Below are 22,993 nucleotides of genomic sequence, written 5' to 3'. Positions count from 1 at the left end.
TTATTGCCCACATAATGCTGGGTCTTAAAACAGCGTGCTATCAGAGCCATTGTGGTCTGCAGTAATGGCTGGTTTAGGGGGTTGTGGTGAGACTCACTGCTCAGGGCTTTCATTAGCTCAAATCTCAGCCTAATTGATGCTCATAAGTTGCCTCGCATGATTAGGACTAGTGAAAGCCAACAAATGTCCTTCAACTTTTGAGGCATATCAACTAAATATATATTTTTTTTAATGTTCTATTCCAAGAAACATCAGAGGAAGGCATTAAGTCTTCTGAGACTTCTCCTCCTTCTTGTATTTTGTTTTAATGACAAATAATCTTCTCTTTATTAGCGCACTGCCTGTTTCCACTAAACGCAGCTTAATATTTAAATACCTGGAAAAACACAAACAGTTTTAAGGGCCTCACATTAAAATAAGACCAGCTGCCCAGCCCCCTCGCCTTTTTTTTTTTATTATAAATCAGGACTGTACACTTGGGTTTTAAGGGGTATTTATTATTTTCTTCTTCTTTTTTTTTTGGGTTGTATGGAAGCCCCAAACGCAATTTCATTGTTCTTGACAATGACAATAAATAAATAAATACTAAATACTAAGAAAAACATGGGAAATGTTGAAACCAGGTCAACTGCTAAACATATGGTGCCTCAGCATCAGGAGGAAGAAGTATAAATTATTATTTATGACACATTAATAAACAAATACATGCAGTTTTGCCTCTGTGTTATATTTATCAGCTTTAATTATTACATTTTAAACAATGTTTTTGCGACGGCCATCGGACTTTTTTGCGTTTTTATTTATTTATTTTTTTGTTTTTGTGGATTTTATTTATTTGAGAAAACAATTTGAGATGTATAATTCCGTGTAATACTGTCGACGTTATTTACGTTATTAAAACCATTCCGTTTTATAATGCAGGTGTAATTCTGCCTTTGAAATTTCAAGCGGAAATGTACATCTAAAGAAAACGAAGGGGGTATTTAAAGTTTCAGTTTCTCGTTTTTTCAGCGTCCTCAGAGATTCCGTGTTTTAAATACCTGTGGATTTTCCCCCATCTATGTTTTTTATTTATGCCATATTTTTACTTTAATTTTATAGTGTTTTGATTTTACGTTTTTTTCGGATTTTTAATCTCTTGTTTTATTTACGGTGTTTTTTCCCCTCAAATACCTGGTTGTTGATTAAAACACCTGTCTTGATGTCTTGTTAATATTTTTCCAACGATTTTCACTAAACAGCTTTAAAACAAAGCTACGTGATTTTTTTTTATTATTATTATTATTATTGCTAGTACAAAAACACCTTTCGATTTTTATCATCTCATTTTTTCTTTTTTTTCCGGAAGCAGATTCGTTACCTGAAGCTTGTAGAAGTTTCTGTGGGCCTGCGGTAAGTTCCGGGCTACAGTGGGCTGTGCTGAGTACACAGTGCGCGCTCACTGTGCTGTTATTTGTACTTTAATTAAGAGTTAAGAAAAAAGAGGGGGGGGGACCGTGTTGTGGGATTATTTGGGGTTTAGAGGCACAGTTTGGTGTTTTTCCAATTAACTGGTCACTCTCCAACCAGGCCGTTGGGCATGTGTGGGCTTCAGCATCTGTAAAAAAAAAAAAGAAGAAGAAGAAGAAGAAGAAGAAGAAGGGGAGAGAGAGAGACCAGAATTAATATTAAAAGTAAATAAATAAAGTATTGGGAAAGTTCAAGGTACAAACTGTGAAACTTAACAAGACGCTTGAGGTAGAAAGCCTCTGTCATTCAATCAATTAATAAAAATGTTAATGTAACATTAGGAATTATTATTAATAATAATAGTATCATTGTTATACTCATTATCATCGTCATTATTGTTATTATTATTTGTGCAGGCTCCTACTCCTCTTTCATACTTTAAGTCATTCACCAACTTTAGTATTCAAGCCAATCATTCATCTGATTGTTGAACTTACCAGTAATCGCTTACCTCGACGTCTACCTGCAGTTTGTTTTATGCCTAAACAAATAAGATCCTATTAGTTATTTAAACAAAATTATCATTGAATTAAAAATGTCAGAAATATGTAAATAATAGAGAGAGTGAGGGTCAACATTTTGAAGGCCTAGTCATTTTTTTTCCCTCTTTTTCAAAATAATTCCATAAAAATAATTTTATGATAAACAAAAGGAAAATGTGTTTGTAATACAGGTCCTTGTATCAATTAAAGGAGGCGATAAATTGTTGACCTACTAAGTGTTAGGTTACGTGGTTTCTGCTCAGTCTCGTCATATTTTGGTCAGTCTTGGTTGTCTCCAGTATTAAAACAAAATTAAAACTACAGAAAAACAAATAAAAACGACACTTGTTCGTATCTCCCTGCTGTTGGGTAACTGGGCCACAGGGGCCTCCGTTTCTAAACAATAATAACAACAATAACAACCCCGCACATGTCATCCCGCCACAGACGCAAACCGAATAATCGAAATTATGCTGAAACAAAAACAAATTCATTTAGAGATGATTAATTGATGTGGCCAAATGTGTGGGGAGGTCAGCGTTTAATTATTTATAAACCCTCATGTTGGAGGAATGTCATTAGGCTGTTTTCTCCCCCCCTCTCTCTCTCTCTCTCTAAAGAAGAGAGGCAGATAACTCCACACGCACAGCTGAAAATAAAAGCAGAAATAAGGCCAAATTCTGATTTATCCAGACGATGTGTATCAGATTCATCTGCAACAACGAAAATATTTAGTTTGTTGCTTTGATTTGAACCAGCCGTTTCTAACTGTAGAGGAAAGCCCGAAGGTTGAGTATGAAACAAGAAACGGCCAAGTTTTGAATGTGACTGGCGTGTGAACAGGTTGAGTGACCAAATCTGCACAAAATCTTCCAGATATTTTTGTTTTCTCCAGAGTTTATTTTTAAATCACTCTTATCTGCTTTTTTTAAAGTGACTTTTTCATTCTTAGATTATGTCCTTTAGGCCCCACGGTGTCCCCACAAATTCTCCTGGCCAATTTCATTTGAATCAAAATCTGTTCCAGGTGATGTATCCAAGTTTACATTAAAAGAAGAAGAAACTTTCTTAAATTGAAACTTGACATCAGAAAGCACGTGCACCAAGTGTCTTATGTGGCAGGCCTGCTGGATCTGGCCGTTGTCCTTAAAATCTCTGGAGCAATAAACAGTTTCTTAAAACACGTGGTTGCTTTTTGGTAAAGTGGAGAGAGTGGTTTTTTTTTTGTTTGTTTTTTTTAAATCATGTTGGTGAGAATGTCTGCGATATCTCAGATGAATTTGATCCTGTTGCTTCACAGCGTCACATCCTGACAGTCACATGCAAAATACCCTTAGTGCTACAGATATTGATGGAAATCAAACAAAGTAAGTTTTGGGATTGAGGAAAGCGGTCCTGCTTGGCTGCTCAGTAAATGACAGCTGACTTTTCCCCCTTTTTTATATTATCAGATGCGTGGACACACAGAGCACAGCTTATATCTATGGCCAGGTTGTCATTAAAATAACATATCATCCTTTAGTGGCCCGATCTTTGTTCTTGGGTTGTAAACATTAAAAAAAAAAACACCACACACATAAAAACCGAGCAGCTCTGCTCTCGCTCGGCCGTCCCCACAGAGTCACTCTGCAAACTTCAGGCGGTAGGTAGGAGCCGGCGCAGCTCTCTAATCCCTGCAGCCCGTGATTTAGCCTCTGGTCCTCCTAATGCTCCTAAAGCCCCAGCTGCTCTCCTGGCCGCTCCGCTCTCTCCGCGACAGACTGCACACCGCTCGCTTTATTAATAATTCACCTAATAATTCACCAGTTCGACGCTGCCGCCTGAAGCACCGGCCCCCCACTGTAAACAACTGCCCCAATTCCCCGTCTATTATTTTGTGTATGTGCGTGTAAACAGGGCGCATGCTGCTGAGGTGAGCTATTTAGTGGCTGATATTTTGGGAGGGAGGGAAGAGCAAGGCAATCTATCGCTGCCGGAGCGCACGGCGAGCTTCCATTTTTACGCACCGAGGCATCCAGAGCCCCGCCGAAGCCGCGACCGACGACGTATCGCTGTACAGGCATTCCTCTATCGGCGAGGCTGTAGCGATTTGAAGAGGCACGACGCAAGCTGCTCTTTCATCTCGTCAGCTTTGAGGAGGAGGCGGCGAGGGACCAGGGGTGTCCCCCCCGTTTGCGTGTAACTCCGTGCGTGTGCTTGCGTGTGTTTGTGTGCGTTCGGATCAAGAGAGAGGAGAGAGAGAGAGAGATACGAGGGTAAAACAGATCGGACGCGCGGCATAGGAGACAGCTGCTTTTGGACACGTTTTGGACACAGAAGCTGATCGACCGCAAAGGCTGCACACGGAAAAATAATAGAAACAAAACTTACTCTGCGTCACTTCTCCCGTCCATTATTATTTTGGGTTATTTTTTTGATTTTTTTTAAACCCGTATTATCAGTATTAATTCGGGGAGGGTTTTTTTTTTAGCATCTCCCAGTCTGCTGGAGTTTTGCCGCCGAAGGACGCACCTCGGGACTTAGACGCAGACGTCTCCCTCACTTCTTTCTGCGGGACATGGGCGCATCTGACGCCAAACAGCGGTAGACGGAAGGCTCGGAGCTGGTGTCTTCGTTTCCTTCTATCGCTTTCAGAGTGGACCGACTTTTGAAAGAGCGTGTTTTTTTCTCTATCTGGGCCTAAAGCCGACGTGTTTAAAGGTCCTTTTTTGCTTCCGGCAACAGCGAAGAGACTAAGTCTTCCTCTCTCATCTCTCACTCCCTCTCTCACTTTTTTGGAAGCTGAACTTTTAAAGGAAAATGGGGCATTGAGAGGGTTGGCAGATCTCCCCACGCTATAATGGTACGTGCTGTGTAACTCAATAGTTCCTTTCTGTTGGCTCTATAGGGTAAAGTCTATAGGGCTGGAAATAAACAAAACATGCTTGCACTTATTTCAGGGCTCTAATTTCTTTGTAAAGAACTTTTGTTGCGGATGGATTTGGTGCTAGAGTTCTGGGCCACAACACACCTGTGTGCGTCCCTGTGCACGTGCGTGTATGCGCGCGTGCAGATGTAAAAGTAACTCAACTCGTTTGTCTGCCAAATGTAATTACAAAGCGTCTAAATGAGCCGCGATTGAATAAACATTCAGTACTGAGCGCTGAGTGTTAAATATTATTCTCACACACTGCCTTGTTTTTCCTACAGCTCCGTGCATTTTATGACCAAAGTGATTTTCATTTATTTGTTAACAATAAGCTACTTTTTTGTTGCAGTTCTTTTTCGTGAAATTTCTCCCACAGTGCTCTCAAATATCTGCAGCTGTAATAATTATGTGCATGGCATGTGTTCAAAATTAATTTTCTCCACATTTAAATCAGTGCAATTCTCCTTTCTGGCGCGTTAACGTGCATCGAGTGGCCCTGTAGACAGAGTCTGATCTTTGCTGCTAAAGTCACACAAAATAAAAGCAAAGGTAAATCTTAAAGACTCGCACAGTGATCGTGTGTGGACGATTATTACTGCTGTACTGGTTATTATTATGCCCTAAGAATCGCAATAAATTAACGTGGCGCACGACTCTCGCGCGTTACTCCACCTTGCACTCGCCGACTCGAGTCTTTTCTATCAGAAGGCGGCTGCTCTTTTTTATCAATGGGCACTTCATTTGCGTAGCTGATGACACTTTATAGCGACTACAAGGGGGTGGGGAGGTGAGGTGACACACAGACCATCTTTGTGCCCTCAGAACAAGCGCTGAGAGTCCTCAGAAAGAGCAAGTAGCATAAATTAGAGCACCTCCGAAGCATTTAATATTGATCTGAAAATCGGATGATGACGATGAGCTCATTATCTCTCTAAATCCAGCAGCATTTGGAGATAAATATCAGATTTTATCATCAATATCTTCTCTAAAACTGCTACAGCAATATTGAAAATGCAAGGCTGTGACCATCAGCTTTACGTGATCTCTATTAACTCAAAGCTTTACGTTTTAAAATGTCCTAATAAAAATGCAGCATTATCATTGCTAAATCAACTTAAGAGATTGAAGCAGAAGATTCCATTATTTTTGGTATTTTGTTTAAGCTATTTTTACTCATAGATTTCTGATTAAATTTGCTAAACCTGTGAAGTATTTTAAGGTGATAGCGATGGTTGTTTACTGCAACATAGAAATAACAGACTGCACTGTGAAATACTTTGTAGATCATCCGATATGTTTCAGTATCTCACTATTACAATCCTGTAATATAACTCTTACCTCTTACTCTTGCTCACACGTCTTCACCTCAAATATCGATGCTGTTACACACAAATACTCATCTACCTTCCTGAAAGTTTGAGACCTGTTTTAGAACAGTCAATCCTTAGAAATAAAACAGTGAGAGTTTATTTAGACTGAAACCGTATCTGATTATAATGTTTCTGGGAATGCACACGGAATCTCACAAATGATAAGCACCAAAGATACAGGAGGGGAAAAAATGTATAAACTTGGCACTCGGATAATTACAGATCTGTCTCTTTATCATACTGAGTGAGTATACATAACAAAAACACTTTAAAAATAATACACACATATATATATCTATCTATATATTTATATATAGATAGATATATAGATTCGCGGTCACTGACATGATCAAATATTGCCTGTATATGCAGCATTACTTTAAAGAGCATTAGCAGAAGTGTTCATTCACTTTTTGCACATTTATCATCGGCCGCCAACTTTGCACGAGCACCCTGATTGCTCTCTACATGAAGGGCGCATAGCCCACACGTTGTCACGTGTTTTTTTTATGGGTTATAAATGTCAGCCTTACGTGACATCGAGGGGGTCACCTACCAAAAACTTTTTCTTGCCCCAGCTGCCCTGACTCACAGTCATACCTGCTAAACAACAACACAGACAGGCCCCAAGATGCTCAAGATGTCAAATTCTAGGCCGCATGTGTCTTCTGATGTCAGCTTTCCAATTATCTGTCTATATATCTTAAGGTAAGCCAAACATTAGACAATTGTTCGTAATTGGCAGTGATAATACGATGCTCATTTTGTTTTGATTCTCGGCCTATAATTTCACAGTTGGTTGCGCTGCGGTTGTTGCAGAGAAAACGTGCCAACCACAGAAGCTGTCAGTCAAATAAAAGTCAAGAAACTTATTGGTGCCAAGTTGGGAGGTGGGCGTAAACCTTTTACCAGATTATTAAATACATTTTCAAAGTACCATTTCAGTTAAGATGGAAGTGGGTGAGACATTTGAAATGAGCTCAACGCGCTGCCTCCTTGAGTCACATTGTGTGTGTGTGTGTGTGTGTGTGTGTGTGTGTGTGTGTGTGTGTGTGTGTGTGTGTGTGTAACTCCATGCTTCCCGGTCTTTGTGGTAAACTCTACTGTATTAGAACCATAACCACAAGAAAATCTCCCCACGGATCAGTCCTTGTGTGACACAATGGGTTGATTGTCCCAGCCCAAACCTCATTGTTAAATGCATTAACCAGAGTAGCTAGACCTTAGTTGAATGTGGTTTGGACCTTCAAATAAGAGAATGAATAAGGACCCATGTACAAAGAAGGGTGCCAGTGGCATTGGGTTACTTAATGTGCCAAGGGGGCGTTTGGTGCAAGCAAGTGTGTCAGTGAAATGTTGCTGGTTCAGTTCAGTGTTACAACTGGCATGGTATTATCATAAGGCCACAGCCATAGCCTATCCTGTCTAGCAAGATTAGTAGTTGACAGGCAAGTTGCCAGGCCAAGTGCATCTTGGGGTGTGTCACAATGAGCGCTCTGTTCAGACCTGTTTAACCGAACAGTTTTGGTCAACAAAGATGTTTTTTTAATAAAGCAATGCTGGCGTAGTTTCACTATCTATCTGGCATTCAGGTGATTCACCTCACCTCACCTTTAAATTAAACCGCAAACCAGCTTGTATGAATTTCTCACACAAGTCAAATATCTTTTTACTCGAGGCATCTATTTTTTTAATACACCAGCAGTCAGGCCTCTTGAACAGACTCGCTTTTCACACGATGTGCCTCCCGCCTTATCCAGGATCCCAACATTTAGTATTATTGTGTAAAACACAACTGCACAATTAAGCCAAATGCAATCTTCAGCTCTGCGTCTTGGCTGTACTTCTGACCCAAGCAAACCTTCAGGACTCACGAGTGGAGTGAAATAATTAGCCCCACTCTACTCAGCCATCCATCCATCATTTTTTTAATGCAGCCCCTCGGTTTCTCATCTTCTTTCTTAGCCTCCCTGTTTTCTCGTCACCCCCCCTGAGAAGGCTGTGTGAAAAATCGTATTTTTCCAACGTTTCTCCCCGAGGCAGCTTTGGCAGGGACTCACACGGCGGCCATTTCTGCCTTTCATACACTCCTCACACACCATGGAACAGATCGCCGGTGCGGCCTGGCATCTTTGAAGTGGTTGCCATCTCACGCAGGTTGGCTGGACTGTTTTCCTCTCCCCATCCCCCTATTTTCATCCTGTGCCTTAAACTTGGCAGTGTTGCTTTTCAGGCACCAAATAACGATGATAAAAACATGGTTGAGACACAATGGTGGTTATAATAACCATGTTTTTTTAAAAGAAAGAAAAAGAAAAAAGCGGGATCAACAGTGCTGGTAGTGGTTGTGGTTCATGATTGTGGGGCGGCCAGGATAAAGGTTTTGTGGAAACAAGGAGAGGGCTGCACCAGGTGTGTGACAAGTGTAAGTTTTTATGTGTAGGTGGTGAATTAGTGTGCAAGTGTGTGTTTTTGTGTGTAACTGCTAATGTGATATGCAGAGAGACAGAAAGCGAGGAAAGGTGGGGCGATGTGTGTGTGTGGTTGGGGGGGGGGGGGGGATCATTGATATGATGCCATTCATTTGCTTTAAAATGGAGCCACCTGAGAACAAATTCCACCATCAGGGCCTTTCATACACAAAGCTCTGTAGAGGTGTGTTTGTAAGTACATGTGTGAGTGTACGTGCAGTGCGAGAGCAGGTTTCGGAGATCTCACCTCCAAAGAATTTGGCCATATGGTCGTCAACACTAAATCCAAAGAGAGAGCGAGTGAGCCAAGGAAAGAGAAGTGTCTTCTTTTGTCAGTGAAGGCAGAAAGAAAGGCAGCTTAAAACACACCATATACAGATACCTTAGATCAGATGGCTCAGACAAATAAATAAATAAAAATCCTCCACTGCATCCCTTACTCCACATATTTGTGAAGTAGGAAAATCTGTCTCAATTAACACATTTGCATTGGGCGATGATGGACTCCAAATAGGTCACTGACTCAATCTCCCGCCTCCGAATCTTCCCTCTAAAATGTTAATTAAGCAGGGCTTTGAGATTTTTTCGCTCAGGGCTGGCCATATGGGCCGGGCATATGTTCTATATATATAGTACAATATATAATTCATACACTGCTGCAGGAGAGAGTGTTTGGGGGCCCTGGAGTTTTTTTTAGGGGTTTACTACAAAGGGAATCAGTATGTTCTGGCCTCCCCAGTGCCAGGTACAGAGCTTAGCCTATTCATTAGCTTCATGTTATTCATTGTTGTACAATAGGATTGAGGTTCATCAACACCTGTTTTTCTGGCGAACATAAAGTGGGTGTTTAAATTCCTCTTTGTTGGATGGTTAATATGAAATGAGAGCAAATTATCTACTGTTGGAGTTCAATTGTTGTTGGGGTTTTTGGTTGTTTGTTTTATGTGTGTTATGTTGCTCTTCCTGAAGTCAGGTTAAATGATAGCTAATGCTGAGATTCTGGGGGTACGAAAACCTACAAATGTACAAAAGGTTTTCTCAAATAGTCAGCGCTCCCAGTTGTCCCACTGCCATCCAGCCAGACACCCATTCACCAGCAGCACTGGGCAGCAGCAGCCAATAAAAACAGCTCTTTCCCACCCGCAGCTTTTTGGGTTCGACTCAACCAATCAGGGTAGGCTTGCTGGTGCACCTGACGCTGTTTCTGGCCAGGGACAGCCAATCACAGAGGCTCCAGCACACCTGATGCATTGTGGTCTGCTTGCTGGTAGTCAGCAGGCTCGCACTGCTGTGGACCCCACCACAGGTGTCGTGGATCCAGGCCATTATTCTGCCTGCCAGCCAATCAGAGGCGTCATTTCATTATCAGACACATGTGGCCTGGCAGAATCTGAGTGCTTGCATTTTGTCGTGTGTGTGTGTGTGTGTGTGGATCTGCATGTCTATTAGCATGGATGTGTATTTGTGGATGTGAGGGACTCTATTACCCCATTCCCATAATGCCTTGCTCTCTTATCAGCAGGCCTCTCTGACTCTGAATCCCAGCTTCATCATCATTTTGAAACTCGTGTTGCCCCCTCAAGGAGTCGAGAGCCTCAGCAATAAAAAAGGGCTAAAAATAGGAAAAAGAAAACAATGTTTATGGACTAATAAAGATGATTAAGAATCGCACAATTGCAGAAAAATGGAAGGTTTGCGAGTGCAGATTATCTGTAATAAAAAGCTGAGGGGAGAGATTGGGGAGAGAGGGAGAAAGAGAGTTAGCCATACAGACCTCTCATTGCGAAGGATATGAATAGCCTTTGTTTTCACCACAACTCAGGGCTGTGTGGTCTGCCAACGTCTGGCTCTTATTATGGGGTTTGTGTCTGTGTGTCTGCGTAAGTGGCATGCACGTGTATATCGGTGTGTGTGTGTGCGCTGGTACGTGTTGCAGTGTGTTTGCGCGTGAAGCAGAGTGAACATGGGTGTGGAAAAAATGTATATGCATATGGGCGATTATATTTTCAAGAGGGTTAGACTATATGCGTGTGCATTTCGGCATTTCCACACACATGCAGTGTTTTCTCTCTGCTCCCGTTCGCTGAATAAATGTGGCATGGGGTCTTGGGCTGGCACAAGCGCGTGTGCATGCTTTTTTATCCGTTAAAGTTGTGAAATGAAATAGGATTTCACAGAACGGCACAGCGGCTGTGGGATTTGGGCTCCCTTCGGCTAAGTAGAGTGGGATAGGTTGATCCAATCAACTGCAGAACTGCAAGGAGAGCCTATTTCACAGCTCCGGGCCCTGCCAGAACCCTGCCTGCCCGCCTGCCTGCTTGACTTAGAATACAAATGAAGCTCCCTGAATGCACACCTACACACATATGCATGCATACACCCTTGTACTTACAGACAATCTGACTGGGGATTTATAGTGCAAGTGTTGTGGAGCTTCTGTGGAGAAATGAAACCAGTTGGGGTTAAAAGACTGTTTCACACGGAGCGGGTACATTTTAGGGTTACGTCTCACAAAGAGGAGGGAAGGAAAATCACAATTTCGTTTTGCCACAATCTAAATTACACTGGTTTAAACAAATTAACAGAGTGTTGTGAGATTGCTTTAAATGTTGCAATACTTCTTAAATATACTATATGTTATTAAAGAGCAACGAAATCCAATTATAATATTTAATTTAATAAATATTAAAATGATATAAAATATATGCTGGGCTAAAATCTGTGCTGTATTTGTTCCACATTTCGCAGCATGACTTTTCAGCTACATGGAAACAATTTTAACTGAATAACTATTTCTCTGTTTTTCAGGCTACTGACACCTACCTGGTGAACGACGATCCCACTAGAGGCCCAGGGATGCCTGAATGTTTCCTCGTGTCTGATACATATAGGGTATACACATCCCCAAAATACATACACACTGCAAGCTCTCTGTATCTGTCCTTTTAATTGCACTGATGTCCCAAGATATATTTCCTGGACACAAAAAAACAAAAAAGGAACCCAGTCCCTCTCTGTTTTTCTTTTGTAGGGGGGAGGACTTTTTTAAAGTACAAAAGCCTCATTAGTGCATTCATTTGACATGGTCCGACCACAGCATAGGAAACACTATGCTACCTTCATTCTTGCCATGATGAATGTTTGTTTCTAGGGTTCCATTAATGTGTTCAGAAAATACATCCACATTTTGTGTTGACGTTGTGCTATTAGCTCGCTCATATGTCCATTTCCTCCGCACACACACACACACACACAAAAAAATTCCCACACGTCTTCATGAATGTTCTCAGTTCATCTGTCAGTTGCGCTGACATGTGGCAAAAGTGCCCTGCAAAAACACTGTTTCCTAAAAATGTCAACTTTTCCGTGACATGTATTTTTATAAGGGATTATTTAGGCTTGGCAGAAAATTGGTTTTGTTGCAGATTCATGTGGAGGACACGCGTCACGTGCAGGGCAAAAGTTAGAAGCCAGTTAAAGCAAAGAAAAATATACTTGACGTTATAAAAGTGAAATTTTTCTGGAGGATACTGCCTGGGTTACATGTTATACATATGGTAATTTTCACAAATATTTCCCCCCCCAAAAAAAATCAGCTTTCAGAATGAGTTTGGCGATAACTGCTAGACTGCCTGGAAAATTGTTCTTTTGGCCTACACGCTTCAATATGACTTGTTCCATTTTCCACTTTTAAAACAAACTAATTATGACATAATCCCAGCAAAATAAATCTATACGTCTTTATTACAGCTGAATACAAATATGGTAAAAATGCACAAATCCAAAGCCGTCAGAGTATGACATATAGTAAACACATTTTTTTAAAAAGCAGCAGGCCTAACACAGTGCTCTGCATACACACTCACAAACAGATCCATAGTCTCTGGGATCCACACTGTATATGATATGCTTGTTAGCCGTGGCGGCCGGTCAGCCATGTCTTTCTGACTGCATATGCCTGTATGCATTTGACTGGCATGCCGCTTCGCAGGCAGACGTAAACAGCTTACTCAAACAATATTTACACTGTATGCCGTAGTAAACGGTACAGTTGCACAATATTCTGTTCACATATTTCCTGCCTTTTGAAAGGCAGCCTCAACCACCTGTCTCACACATTTAGCATGCTAATGGCAGTATCAGTATGCTACATCACATTCAATATTTAATGGCCTAGCCACAGGCATTGGTAAACAACAAGGATATGAGTAGTGCTGTGTGTCAATGGGAGACCGCAACATGCTAACTTTAGGCACGCCATATGGTTTTCTCATGTGCTTTTTAATGGCAAGCGTAGTCTCAGAAACCACTAGATCCCTGTGCGCTCGAGGGGCTTTCAAAGGTGATGTTGAGACCTGACTGTTTGATTATAGGCAGAGAGTTTGGAAAGAAAGCCCAAGCGTCAGTGTTTTGTAACTTCTGCGGTCGGTTGCTATAGTTTGTTTGTTGCAGCCAAGTGCCTGTGTTGAATACTGAGATGGACACCTAATGTCAGACTGAAGCCAGAAACAAAGACAACCAGTAAAATCAGGCAGCAGAAAGGGAGAGTGTGTGTGTGATGAGGACAGCAAAAAAAAGAAAGAAAGAAACTAAAGAAAGGGAGAATAGCTGAAGATTATGAGACAGAAAAGGAGAAAGTGACACTAAAAAGACCCACTGAGAAAGAGAAAAAATGGGGTAGACAGAAAGAAAAAGAGGGAAAGCGAGAGAGCGGACAAAAGCTTTGGGGTTTGGGCCTGTGCCGTGGTGGGGTGTGGTTTGGAAAGAGGAGAGACTTTGGGAAAAGAACACTACACCTCAATATGTTTTACTGTCTTTCACTTCAATTTAGATTTTTCTCTCTTTTTCTTCTGGGTGAAATTCTTTTTCTGGTTGTTTGTGCCAATATATCTTTGACCAACAGACATTTGTGTTCATGAATGCACTGAAACTGTGAGTGTGTGTGTGTCTGTCTCTACTGTACACTATATGCATGTGCGTTTGTGGTGTAGGTTTCTATGTATGCTACATAGGCTGAGGTCTCGTAAAGTTGCACAGCTTCATCCCCCCCCAGAAAAACTTGGCATCCAAGCACGAGGGTGACTTCAACCCCCAAAACCGCACCCTTGCGCACACATGTGGGTGGGAGCAAAAACTTTTGCACAACTGGAACACATACGCACACGGAGACTTGCACATATAGAATTGTATTCACACACAGGCACACGCATGCTTCCAAATACTAATGCTCGCTCTCTCTCTTCTCACTAATGCTCGCTCTCTCTCTTCTCACACACACACACACACACACACACACACACACATGCACAAGGCAGAGGCTTATGTATAATTGCAGGCACTCTGCCTGCATATATGAGTTTGATTAGGCTGAGGAGCAGGGAGCGGGTGAGGATAAAGCCAAGCCTGATTAGAACCAGAGTGTATTGCTTCCATACAATAGAGGCACAATGAGACCGGTTTAGAGCACTTTGCACAAGTTCAGGTATCTTTTGTCGACATAAACATATACCGTATACTGGAATATGACTTGGATTCAGTTAAAAACAAAAGCAGAAATAGCAAAGCAAAATGTATCATGGCTGAAAAAAATGACTCTTAGACAGCAGAATTTACAACTTGCTGTAATAATTTTGGACTTGTTTAGGTTCATGAATATGCCTGCCATTGTAAATATTTAAGTCTGGTTATAACTTTCAGATGATGAGCTCTTTAGTTAAAACGAGCGGCACGCAGCATCTCAAGCTAAAGCGGAGCTGCAGAGTCAGGGCTCATGTTGAGCTCTGACACCTTGTAAAATGCATTAAATAAAAATAGGCGGTCCAGATTTAATGAGATGTTTCAGCAGTATGAAAAGCCGACCCTACCGCGCACGTTTACTTTACAGTAACACATAGTCAAGTTAACAATCGGGCCCCCTTCAACAAACTTGTAAGACATTTAAATAGCTTGTACGCAGAAAGCTTTGTGCCACCATCCAGATGACTGGCTGACAAAGGACCACAGCATAATCTGAGCTGTAAATTTAAAACTTTCTTCTTTTTTTTTGGTCTTTCTATTTTGGTTACACTTGGGTTTGCTTCTGCATTCTTCATAAGAGCAAAGGATATGAAAGCAGAAAAGGGATCTTTTTGAGGAAATCTGCCACCTCAATCACTTGTGTTTGCTCTGGCACTTGTGTTTGCTCTGGCAAACACAAGTGATTGGCAAAGATTTTTAAGACAGTTTTGTCAAAGTAAATATCCCTGCACCAAAAAAAGATTCCGTTTTTTTTACATGACCAAAAGACTGCAAACATAGATAGATAGATAGATAGATAGATAGATAGATAAAAAAAACATTATTTAACAGAACTAAAAGCTTAGATTTCTGCTTCCGAAGTGTTTAAATCATGTAGTAAAATATAAGCGAAATCCCATGCCACATTTACAAAAGTATTACTATCTTTAAAATACAACGAGCTGACTGCTCTGCCCGCACAGTACCACAGGCGCACATTGAGCCCCTGTAGTTCTGCAGGAATACTGTAGCTCAAGCGACTTTTCTTTGGGGGATTTAGCGAAGCGTTGATTCTTAAAGAAAGAAAAGAAAAGAGAAAAGAAACGTTTAAATAACGATCGTTTCAAACATAATGTTAGGTTTGTGACGATCTGATAGAAAAGCGGGGAGGAAGAGAGAGAGAGTGAGTGAGAGAGAGGGAGCGTTAGAGAGAAAGAGGGAGGGAGGGAGGCAGGGAGAGAGAGCAGCAAAAACTTTCCTCTAAAGTTAGCGCGGAGCTTTCACTGCAAGTGAGGCGGGGTTACAGCCTGGACTGAGCCACAGCGGCTTTGCAATGCGGCACCGCAGCGAACCTCCATCCAACTTTGTTATCAGCAACTCCAAATTTCATCTGTAGACTCCAACATGTACTCCCCTTACTGCTTGACACAGGTATGGAAGAAAATCGCCGTTTTAAGGCTCCGGCGCTTTGCTTTTTTCCCTTCCCCCCCGGTGTAGCGCGCCTCCGGTTTGTTTTTACTGTACGTGGTTTACAGTGTTGTGTCGCCTGTCGCGCTGCTACTTGTCATTTGCTGCGTACGAAGGAGCTTTTCCCAACTCTGCTCTCTTTTCCCCGATAGTGTTTAACCTCCCTCGCTCTCTCACTCTCTCTCCCTCTCTCGCGCTCTCTCTCTCCCCCTTTCTTTTTAATGGCACTCCTCCAACGGGCTTTCTTGTGCGTCTCATTGCGCATGGTTTGGAGAGAAAATGGCGCTTCTCCCAAATCTATTTTATATAAAACGGAGGTTGGAGAAAGGGGAAGAGGGGCTGGGTGTCCTGACAGCTTGCGACTAATTCCAGACAAACGGAGGCAATAACCGGTTTTATCCATAAAGCTCATGAACGAGTTTTAATGAAGCTTCTTGAGTAGTAAAATCTTCTTCTTTTTTTAAGGTTTCTAACTTACGGCTGTAGGGTGGTCTGCCAGTTTTCAGCCGCGGGGGCCTTTAAGGGTCACGTCCTAGATGCAATCTTAACTGGATTTATCATATTCTGCAACAGCAGAAACAAAACAAAGTGCTTTATTTTATTTATTTATTTTTAATTGTTTTTTGGGTTGTTTTTTTTTAGCCAAATAAGAAATTGTGGGCAAGTGTGCATGTGTGTGTTCTCGGTGGTGTCAGATTGATTAATGACAAAACGGAGGTGCCCTTTAAATAAACAACAGAACCACTCCGTAATATTTGCATAATCATTGTATGAAAGTCAGTATAGGTGGAAGCTTTTTAGGGATTCTCCCGGTTAAAAAAAGCGGGAGAATGTAATGTGCGTAATTTTAAAGGCCGTGGATCAGGTACAGGTTCTACACAGAGGAATAAGTTAAGTTAAAAAAAAGTTTAGATCAATTTGCTTTAAAACATTTTCTTTAAACTGCAGCTTTTAACTGAGATCTGTGAATATTTAGCTCACAGGTTTTCACCTAAATTCGAAATTACAGACTTAGTTTTGACCTTTCAAGGCTCATTTCCTCTAAGCATTTCTGCCACTGTGCACTAAAACGCTGCATTATCTTGTTTCACCTCATACCCTATAATGTTCCTTTGATATATATCTGTAAACTGTGCAATAGAAATAAACTCGAGATTAAAGGAAAACACAGGACTAGGACAACCTTCAAACCTTTGTTTTTGTCTTTGTTGATTTTTTGACAGAAGTGACGTAGAGCTTAGGCTTTATTTTTCTTTTTGTTTCATTTTTCATAACAGTGAATACATTGTCTTTATGAGCTCGGCTTGTGTTGTTTCAGTGAGTAAGGAGCCTTTATCTGTAAATCAAAACAGATCATATCACAGGCCTCGGGAGATCAAAGGTCACGCTGTAAATGACCTTTTTCATTTTCTTTACAGCGCCGCACTTTTTGTGCCCGACAGAGCACATACATTTAAAGTTATGTTTATTCAAGTTATATTAGAACAGTCACTGCAGAGTTAACAGATGAGGACCACAGGAGCGCCGAGCCTGCTGCTCCAGGCCACCGCAGGTCCGTTTTCCCCTTCTGCCGCTCGGCTTATCAAATTCACACACCGGGATAAAAGCACTTTTTTTATTTGCACGCACGTCACCAGCAAGCCTTTATTTAAAGGTGGAGTTAATAATTACCGTTTAATATCAGTCGGCCCATTTGTCAGTAAGAAATGATTTTTTTTAAACACAAGCTTCAGTTACCTGTAAGTTACAGCCTGCAGTGCAATAAATGCCAATTATAAGGCTTATGATGTATAATTTTTGCGCATTAATTTGACTTTTGAAACATAATAAAATCACAGTTTGGCTTCCAGCCTGCGTGTTACATTTCAATGATACAGGAAGGTCACGGCCTGCAGCCCTGCGTTTCTTTTAGTCCTACAAAATGCTTTACTGTAATATTCATACGTTTTGCAAAAAATGTATTCCAAACCATATTGTAGCTGCACAGCCTTTTGCAGTGGAGCAGAGAATTGTAATCATTCCTTTCCTTAAACAGAACAGTCTGGTTTCGAGAGCTCCGAGGAAAACATGCAGGATTCCTTCTCACAGTTATTTCAGGCCTTCAGACCAGACCTGTTTTGCTTTTTCTTTGACTGAAACTAAAGTATAATGTGTATGCATGTGTGTATGTCTCTTCTCCGTTAGTTTGTTTTTACGTAAAAAAAAACAAAAACTAAAAAACAAACCCGGAATCACAGGCATCCCTAGAAACGCGTCGGCCTCCTTCTCTTTCTTCCCGCTTTCTCTTGACTGTTCTGCCGTCTGCAGGTTTTATAGTCAGAATGACATTTAATAATCAATAGCCCATTTGATTTGCCCCGTAAAATAAGTCCAGCAGCCCTACTGCATATTTAGTACAGATAATTTTCCGAGCCTGGCGGTATGAGGCGAGGTCCGCATCGAGTTTCCTCTTTCTTTCCATTAATTAAAATTAATTGGCAGCAGATCCTCTCACACGAGCGCCGCATGGACTCGTGCTGCCCATATGCGTGATACATATTGATCTGCTTAGGCTGCTGTTACTACGTCTACGGGTCTAGTGACAGATATCAAGCAAAGCTGGTTTGTTTGCATTCTCTCGTATCTCCTTGAGAGCTCGTGTTTGTATGTCGAGTATATTAAGATAACACCAGTCAAAGATTAACCCCAAAGACGCCCGTGCATCCTGCTTCTTTCACACCTGTAATTGAAACATGACTTAAACATTTGCATTAATTTATGCTCTGCTCTTTTTAATTATCTTTTGATGCGTCATTAAAACGGAATACACGCCATTTGTGTGTGTGTGTGTGTGTGTGTGTGTGTGTGGGGGGGGGGGGGTTCACATGAGTATACACACGGATGCTGACGTGCGTAATGTAGATTGCTTGTAGCCTAACCATCCATCCATCCTTCCACATTCGTCCAGTGACTCCATTAAGAGTTTGTTCTTGATCACTGTCGTGTAAATAATTCACAAATCACAGAAAACATGTAAAAGTGGTGTAAACAACCTACAATGCATTATTAATGCTGATAAAAGCTTTTTTGGAATAGCCTGGTAGGTGACGGACCGACGAGCCAAAGTAGCGGTGCAAAACATTGCCAAACATTAGCAGGAGTTGGTTTTTTGTTTTTTTGCGTACGCGTGGCATTGTTTCACGTCCCTGTGACGGGAAATGCATTTGCATGAAGTTTTATTGCGGCTTGAAGGTCGAGGGGGGCGGGGGCGTCGTTAATTAAAACTTCTATGTGCTGCGTTTTTGAATTCGGTTATTTCAGACTGCTGTTAAGTCCCGTTTATCCAAAATGAAATGGGTTGCTAGCGCCAAATTCTGAAGCTTTTGCCGCAAAATAAGAAATGTTTAACAATGTGCCGGGAGATTGTTTAACTGCTCCCCTCGCAGTTCACGCGCAGAACATTTTTATTTGTTCACTTGATTCTCGCTTATACGCCATTCATGTCCTATTATACGCACTTCTTAAGGGTTTTAGATTTTTTTTTGGACTTCAAATGAGTCCTTGAAATTCACTCGGCCATGTGCGATTGGCTGAGCCATTAGAAGCATGAAGTGAAATGTGCACAGGCTACAATAGCCGTGCCATATAGCAATAGCACAAGGGGGGGGGAGTGAAGATGTTGCAGACAGTATCTTTGGTGATAGAGATAAAAGCATTTTTATCGCAACCAAACAGCCAAGTGAATCACTGTATATGGAGCAGCGCACAATATGTGTGGCAATCTGTGTGAAATTCACACAGCCAGTTTCTATACAGTTAGACTGTCCAAATCAAATATTCATTCTTAAGCCGAATTTTGAGATTGTTCTTTTTCCTGTTTCCACCTAGAAGTCGCCATTGTCACAAAGGGTCAAATGTTCAAGACACATGGCGTCACAGCTAACTACCTGCTAGTGTGTGCTTTTTGTGTGCGTACAGTACTTGTTTTTCCGTCCCGTTTTGGGCCACGGCTCTCCTGCGTCAGCGTAGGTTCTGGTTTCACTGGGACCGGTCAGTGACTGCTGGTGTAAGCCGAGGTGGGTCTGCATGATCTGGTAACATACCAATCCTTACCGGCATCACTTTGCACCCACACATGCACACACACTCCCTATAATCCTGCGCACACATAGCTAGTTTGCAGGCACAGCTCTGTTGTGGTGGACGGTAAGCAGGGTGAAAATGGCCAACTGCAGGCCAAGGGCAAGCAGGCAGTGAGTTGTAGGCAGAACCCAGGGGTACACTGTGTTCTTTTTACTTATTCATCCTTTGCTAGAGGCAGACAAGGTCCAACTTACGCTCCTTGGCCCCGAGTGAGAGCTGGTAGGCAGGCACGAAGGAACGCATAAGAAATGGCACATGATGATGTCAGTTTAGCAGTGTCTAAATACATTTGGATCACGGGCTACCAATAAATGTGCCTGATATGTGTGAGGGATTGATGTGTGCCTAAATTAACTTAAATTGTTACTCAAAATTTTGAAATCACATGCATAGTGTCAAACGGTAGTCTATACTAAAATTATGAGTTTTTGTTTGTAACGTCACCAAAAAAGAAAAAAATATGCAATTGAAGGACCCATAAAGCCCCAGACCTATAGCCTAAGGTAGCTCTTGGACAGTCGTCCTATGGCAGTGTGTGTTTGTTTGAATGTGGGTGAATCTGTCTTGGAGGTGATTTAAATCCAACACAGTGGCGCTCTGTTTATCCCTTATCTGTGCAGTCTTCCCAACTGCCCATAGAAAATGGATTTATCATGCTTAACCGAGGCACTTGGCACAATCCGGTAATAGGTGGCTGTCCTCTGGATGGATGAGCATGTGTTTGTGTGGCCGATATGCGCGTGTTTATGTGTGGCCTTGTGCACATGTTACCTCCTCCCTGTCCTCTGCCTTCTAGTGTGGATTAGGTTTAGGTTGATCTGTGGCCAGTGGTAGCAGGCGGCCCCTATAGCGGTCTTATGTTGGTCTGAGATAGTTTTGTTTACCGAGCCATACTGCACACACATGTATGCATGAAGATACGCAAACTCATCCGAAAAGAGAATGAACACTCACGTAATGTTATAGACTGATAGACAGACGCGTTCAGGAGCGGGAGCAGCAGCAGCAGAGTCGAAATCCCCTCACTGTGCTGATACTGGGAACGCTGCTCCGACTTTAGCCTTTGCCAGTTTTCGTCACGGGGGTGGAAAATGCTCCAAAATCAAATTTTCACAATTGTCCCTCAGAGCTTTTGTTGTGGCTTTGCTCACTATGCGATATAATTTTAATCTTGGCTGGGGTACGAATTAAGTGTGTAAAGTGCTCGTGTGATTGACTGATAATTGCATATCCTCCCTGTGCAAGACTGTTATTTTTTTCTCAGGTTTCAGAATCAGAGGTGCAACAACTAGCAGTTTACAGTCATTTAACGTGAAAAGACTTTAGTTTGCCAGCAAAAGAGATGAAATCATCAGACGAGGGAAATGTGAGAAACCACTAAGGAATCAAGAGATGAGAAGATGCAAGAGCCAAAGAAGTGCGCTGCTCTTGCATCTGCTTGGGACAGACTCCCCTTCACCTTCATCCCCACTTCTCCTTCTCCTCCACACCCCTCCACCTTCTCAATTAGCTCCCTTTTAAAGAGAAGTAACGGTTAGTGAGTGATCGGCATTGTTCGAGGATGAGCTTCAGTTGTTGTTGTTGTTTGTCTCACCCTCTCCCTGTATCTTGCTCCATCCCCCTCCTGTGTGACCCGTTGGTGTGTTTTTCGTTCTTTTTGATTTTCTCAGAGGCTTTTTTTTTTCCTTTTTTTTTGTGGGGGTAACCCCACTGAATGGGACAATGCAGCCTAGCGTGAAATTAAAGCTCTTAGTTAGTTTGGAGTTGCTCAAAAGAGGATTTTACACATGCATGCATTCATCACCCTCCCATACGCTATAGATATAGCTAATTAGAGGAAGTATACCCTATTTCGAGCATCAAGAGCCCAATTAAAAGAGTAGGGGAAACCTCAGTGAGTGAGATCTAGGCCAAATCAGCTCAGTGAAAGCAATTCTGTTTCCTTGCGTGTGAACAGTATGGCTCCTTCCTTAATCCAGGCGGGAAAATATGGACGAGGCTGATATGAGAAGAGTGCAAGTTTCATTAACATATGCATGTCACGTACTCAGTAAGAAAATCAAGAAAACATTCTGATTGATCATCCTGACAGGCGAGCGTCAGATTCAAAACAGATTGGGCTGCTCTTGCTGACTCTTCCAAGTCTCATTTTGGAAGTAGTCTGCACCAAAATGTCTGTCATGTGTGCACATTTCTGTTGTTCACGTCAAAGACATTTATTTGTGCTTTTTTCCCCCCCCCAATCAGTTAAAACAGCCTTGTGATTGTTTTGCCTCGTCGGAAAAAGTTGGCGTTCTCCTTAAACAAACAGATCATAAAAGTGTAGGCATTTCGAATTAAATGCAAGCAAAGCAATCGCAGGCTACTGTTCGACACCTAAGCCTTTGCCAATATGTTTACTGTATTTTTAAATGGTTATTGATGGCAATATATAGGGCAGGCTGTATAGCCACGACAGCCCAGTGTGTTGAATGACTGGCTAAGGTCATTTATTTTTGACTGGGCTCTGTGTACATTTGTGTGAGTTAGAAGAGGCATTGCGGTGCAGGGCTGCAGCAGCCACGGGAGCGTTAGCCAAAAAATCAACCAGGCCAAACGAACATGTCTGACATTTGTTACGGATGCGCTTGCAAACTCCCAATCACCGTGATTCTCTTTGACAATTGTAATTCCCCGTATTATTAAGTAACGCACACACATGTGTGTGCACACACATTTCTGTTCAGCCATGTGTCCGCAGTGTATCTGCGGACACAGAGGTCTGCAGTTCCAACTGCAGCCAGGGAATCCAGTTAGTGAGTCAGACTTTGTGGAACAAAGTGTGCTGCTCTCTGATTTTCTCCCTCTCACTCTGTCTGTCTCTCTCTCTCTCACTCCTGTTGAGAGCGCTGGCAGCTCGCCAGGGGTGGAAAAATCTATAAGCCGTTGCGTAATATACCATATCTTTACCTTGGTTGAACCCAGCGCAAGATCCACAGCTGTGTGAGCACACAAACAGAGAAATGAGTGTGCTCGTGCCCCGTGTGTGTGAGGCAGAGAGAAAGAGGCCACAGACAGAGGGAGAGAGACACACAGAGTGGCTTCTTTGTGGCCAGTTTTCACTGTGTACCCTCATATAAACAGTATCACACCACTTTGATCAAATGCTGCTGACAATTTTTTTTTTCT

At 42.0% G+C, this 22,993-nt stretch overlaps 1 protein-coding gene across 4 annotated transcripts in view; it reads left to right on the top strand.

The window, feature by feature from the left end:
• The first annotated feature begins 3,977 nt into the window (after nt 1-3,977).
• Nucleotides 3,978-22,993, top strand: part of nfixa (nuclear factor I/Xa) — a 109,722-nt gene continuing 90,706 nt past the window's right edge. Inside the window, exons 1-2 of one of the 4 annotated variants that reach the window (XM_085410142.1) lie at nt 3,978-4,833; nt 11,549-11,632. In XM_085410142.1, the coding sequence (XP_085266268.1) occupies nt 4,831-4,833; nt 11,549-11,632 (87 nt within the window). In that variant the 5' untranslated portion in view covers nt 3,978-4,830. Of the gene's footprint in view, nt 4,834-11,548; nt 11,633-15,525; nt 15,668-22,993 lie in introns of those variants that run through there. The other 3 variants (XM_085410138.1, XM_085410139.1, XM_085410140.1) reach the window with 3 other exon arrangements.

Source organism: Rhamphochromis longiceps, linkage group LG6 (genome assembly GCF_057381845.1).
Source record: "Rhamphochromis longiceps isolate RC_006_pf linkage group LG6, R_longiceps_female_GT1.1, whole genome shotgun sequence".
In the NCBI taxonomy this organism is placed as follows: domain Eukaryota; kingdom Metazoa; phylum Chordata; class Actinopteri; order Cichliformes; family Cichlidae; genus Rhamphochromis; species Rhamphochromis longiceps.
This window is presented reverse-complemented; position numbering and strand designations above follow the sequence as displayed.